The sequence below is a fragment of the Pyxicephalus adspersus genome, chromosome Z (genome assembly GCF_032062135.1).
Source record: "Pyxicephalus adspersus chromosome Z, UCB_Pads_2.0, whole genome shotgun sequence".
Classification (NCBI taxonomy): domain Eukaryota; kingdom Metazoa; phylum Chordata; class Amphibia; order Anura; family Pyxicephalidae; genus Pyxicephalus; species Pyxicephalus adspersus.
The window spans coordinates 20,602,264-20,604,403 of record NC_092871.1 but is presented as its reverse complement, the minus strand read 5'-3'; the positions used below and the strand labels follow the sequence as shown (position 1 = coordinate 20,604,403).

General features: G+C 39.0%; 1 protein-coding gene across 2 annotated transcripts in view; it reads right to left on the bottom strand.

Moving 5' to 3' along the window:
- Window positions 1-6: 6 nt before the first annotated feature.
- Window positions 7-2,140, bottom strand: part of LOC140344031 (cdc42 effector protein 2-like) — a 20,533-nt gene continuing 18,399 nt past the window's right edge. For both annotated transcript variants that reach the window (XM_072430937.1, XM_072430938.1), the window contains exon 2: window positions 7-927. In XM_072430937.1, coding sequence (XP_072287038.1) covers window positions 85-789 — 705 coding nt within the window. In that variant the 5' untranslated portion in view covers window positions 790-927 and the 3' untranslated portion in view covers window positions 7-84. The remainder of the gene's footprint in view (window positions 928-2,140) is intronic.

Sequence of the window (2,140 nt, the reverse complement as noted above, 5' to 3'; positions counted from 1 at the left end):
ACTAGTTCTCTTTGTAGCACTCTTGTAATAATAAATAGTGTCCATACACAACTATGTACAAAATGTTTATTTGTGTTTCCAATGTCATGAAGCTTTATAACCATCCATTATCCTCAGAACATCATCCAGGATGGATGGTCCAAGGTCCAGCTCTAGCCCAAACAGTGGCTCGGATGGAGTGTCCATAATTTTAGAATCTGTGCTATCTGGCTTGTCTTGGGATTCATCTGTGCCCTGTTCTTGGGTGAACATGTTTCCAGTAATGGAGCCTTCAGATGAACAAGCGGAACCTGTTAAAACCCTGCTGGCCTCCTCATGTGAGATAGAGGAGAAGGACATTTCTTCTTCTCTATGAAAACGTCCTTCGCCATAGCTGACAGACATAGAACGTTGGCTTGGAACATCTTCCAGGTGGAGCCTGGGGGGTTTTGGAGGTGCTCTCTCCTTACTTTGGGTACCAGTGAAGACGGGGAGAGACACTGCATTTTTTAGAAAAGGACGGAAGCTTCCATCACTGTCGTGAGAGTGAAAGTCTTGGTCCAGACTGGTGGTGTCTGTGCTCTGTATGGTCAACTTCCGACCCAAGTTTGGAAGCAGGTCATACTTTCCTTGCAAGAAAGATAACTCACCAAACATGTCTTCTTGTCCCTCCAGTCCTATGTGAGCACTGTGTCTGAAGTCTCCTAGAGGAGGGCTTATCATCTCCCTGGATAAAACATCCCGGAGCTTTGGTTTTTTACCTCGTTTGGGTGTTGAGGTCTTCAGATAAATTGGTGTTTTAGCCGGCATTCTCCACTGACAAAGGTGATGACAAATTAACTTCTTAAGGTTCCTCCACAAAAAGTATCACCAAGGCAATCAAAGGTATATGATGGACATTGTCTTAAGTGGAATAAATATCTTGCTTAAAATAGTCTTCCTTTGAATCTGTAAGAGAGAGGTTTTATATTAATTTTAGGAAAGTCAATATTTACAGTATATGTAATCATAAACTCTCATACCTTCTCACATTCTTATTGAAGTGGACCTTCCACTAACTATATCATATAGAATACAATCCTGACGATATACCACAATATATAAAAACAGCATCATTTCTCAAAAAAAGCTTCATTTTTATTTTTAAAAAAAGTCACACGGCTGTCGCTAGGTCATCACTTTGCTGCAGGCAGGAGGAAGCATTTCCTCAGTTATCTCATTGACAGCGATCCGAATGCAACATTATAACTTTGTGGATAGTTACAAGGCTAGAAGCTGCAGCGGGGTGGATCCATTGAAGACTTTTGTAAATACAGTCATTAGTTATACAGAAATTAGTATTTTTATGTGTGATTGTGTTATCTCTGTTTCAGTATCCAGATATTTTCTGCCAACTAAACAGAGTGTCCTGGGGGAAAAAGGAAAGGTGTGTACATGTTTTTTTTGTTTTTTTCCTAAATACTTTAAGTATTTTTTTTTTTTAAAGGAGAATCCATTAAGATAAAGAACTGAAATAGTAATAAAGTACTAAACACTTTCACAAACTTCATGTGCATGTAGTCACCTAACCCGTTACCCCACAGCTCATGCAAGACTATAGCAGGGAAAGCTTCTATTTGGAAAACCATTTTTCTTTCCTTGTTCAGAATTACACAGCTTTGAGGTAATGAGTTGGAAGAAAAGTGCCAGAAATAGGAACTAAAATGTAAGCTTAGTACATATGAATCTGACATAAGTAAAAAGATAATGTAAACTAATGAGGTTGGATTATGCACCACCATGCACCATGTCTGTATCTGGCTGTCATTTGCAACCCCTATATAATGTACACTGCTGCGTAATATGTTGGTGCTTTATAAATAATGTTTATTAATATTAATAATAATTTTAAAAAAATGCATACAGTGCACTTTAACATGCTTGGTTTTAGGTTATCCCATTCAATTAAATAGGCTACTTTAATGCAACACAACAAAATGCAATGGTGTCCTGTGTTCCTGGATAGAGAAACTCTATCCAGGAATAGGGATAGTGCTCCCTTATTGGCCGAGGAAAGCTTTCTCAGCCAATCAGAGAGCCCTAAAAGTTTTGAATGGGGAGATTTGTCCCCATTTAACCTCTAGTGCCGGGGATCACACACTGTTCTCAATGAATGCGACCG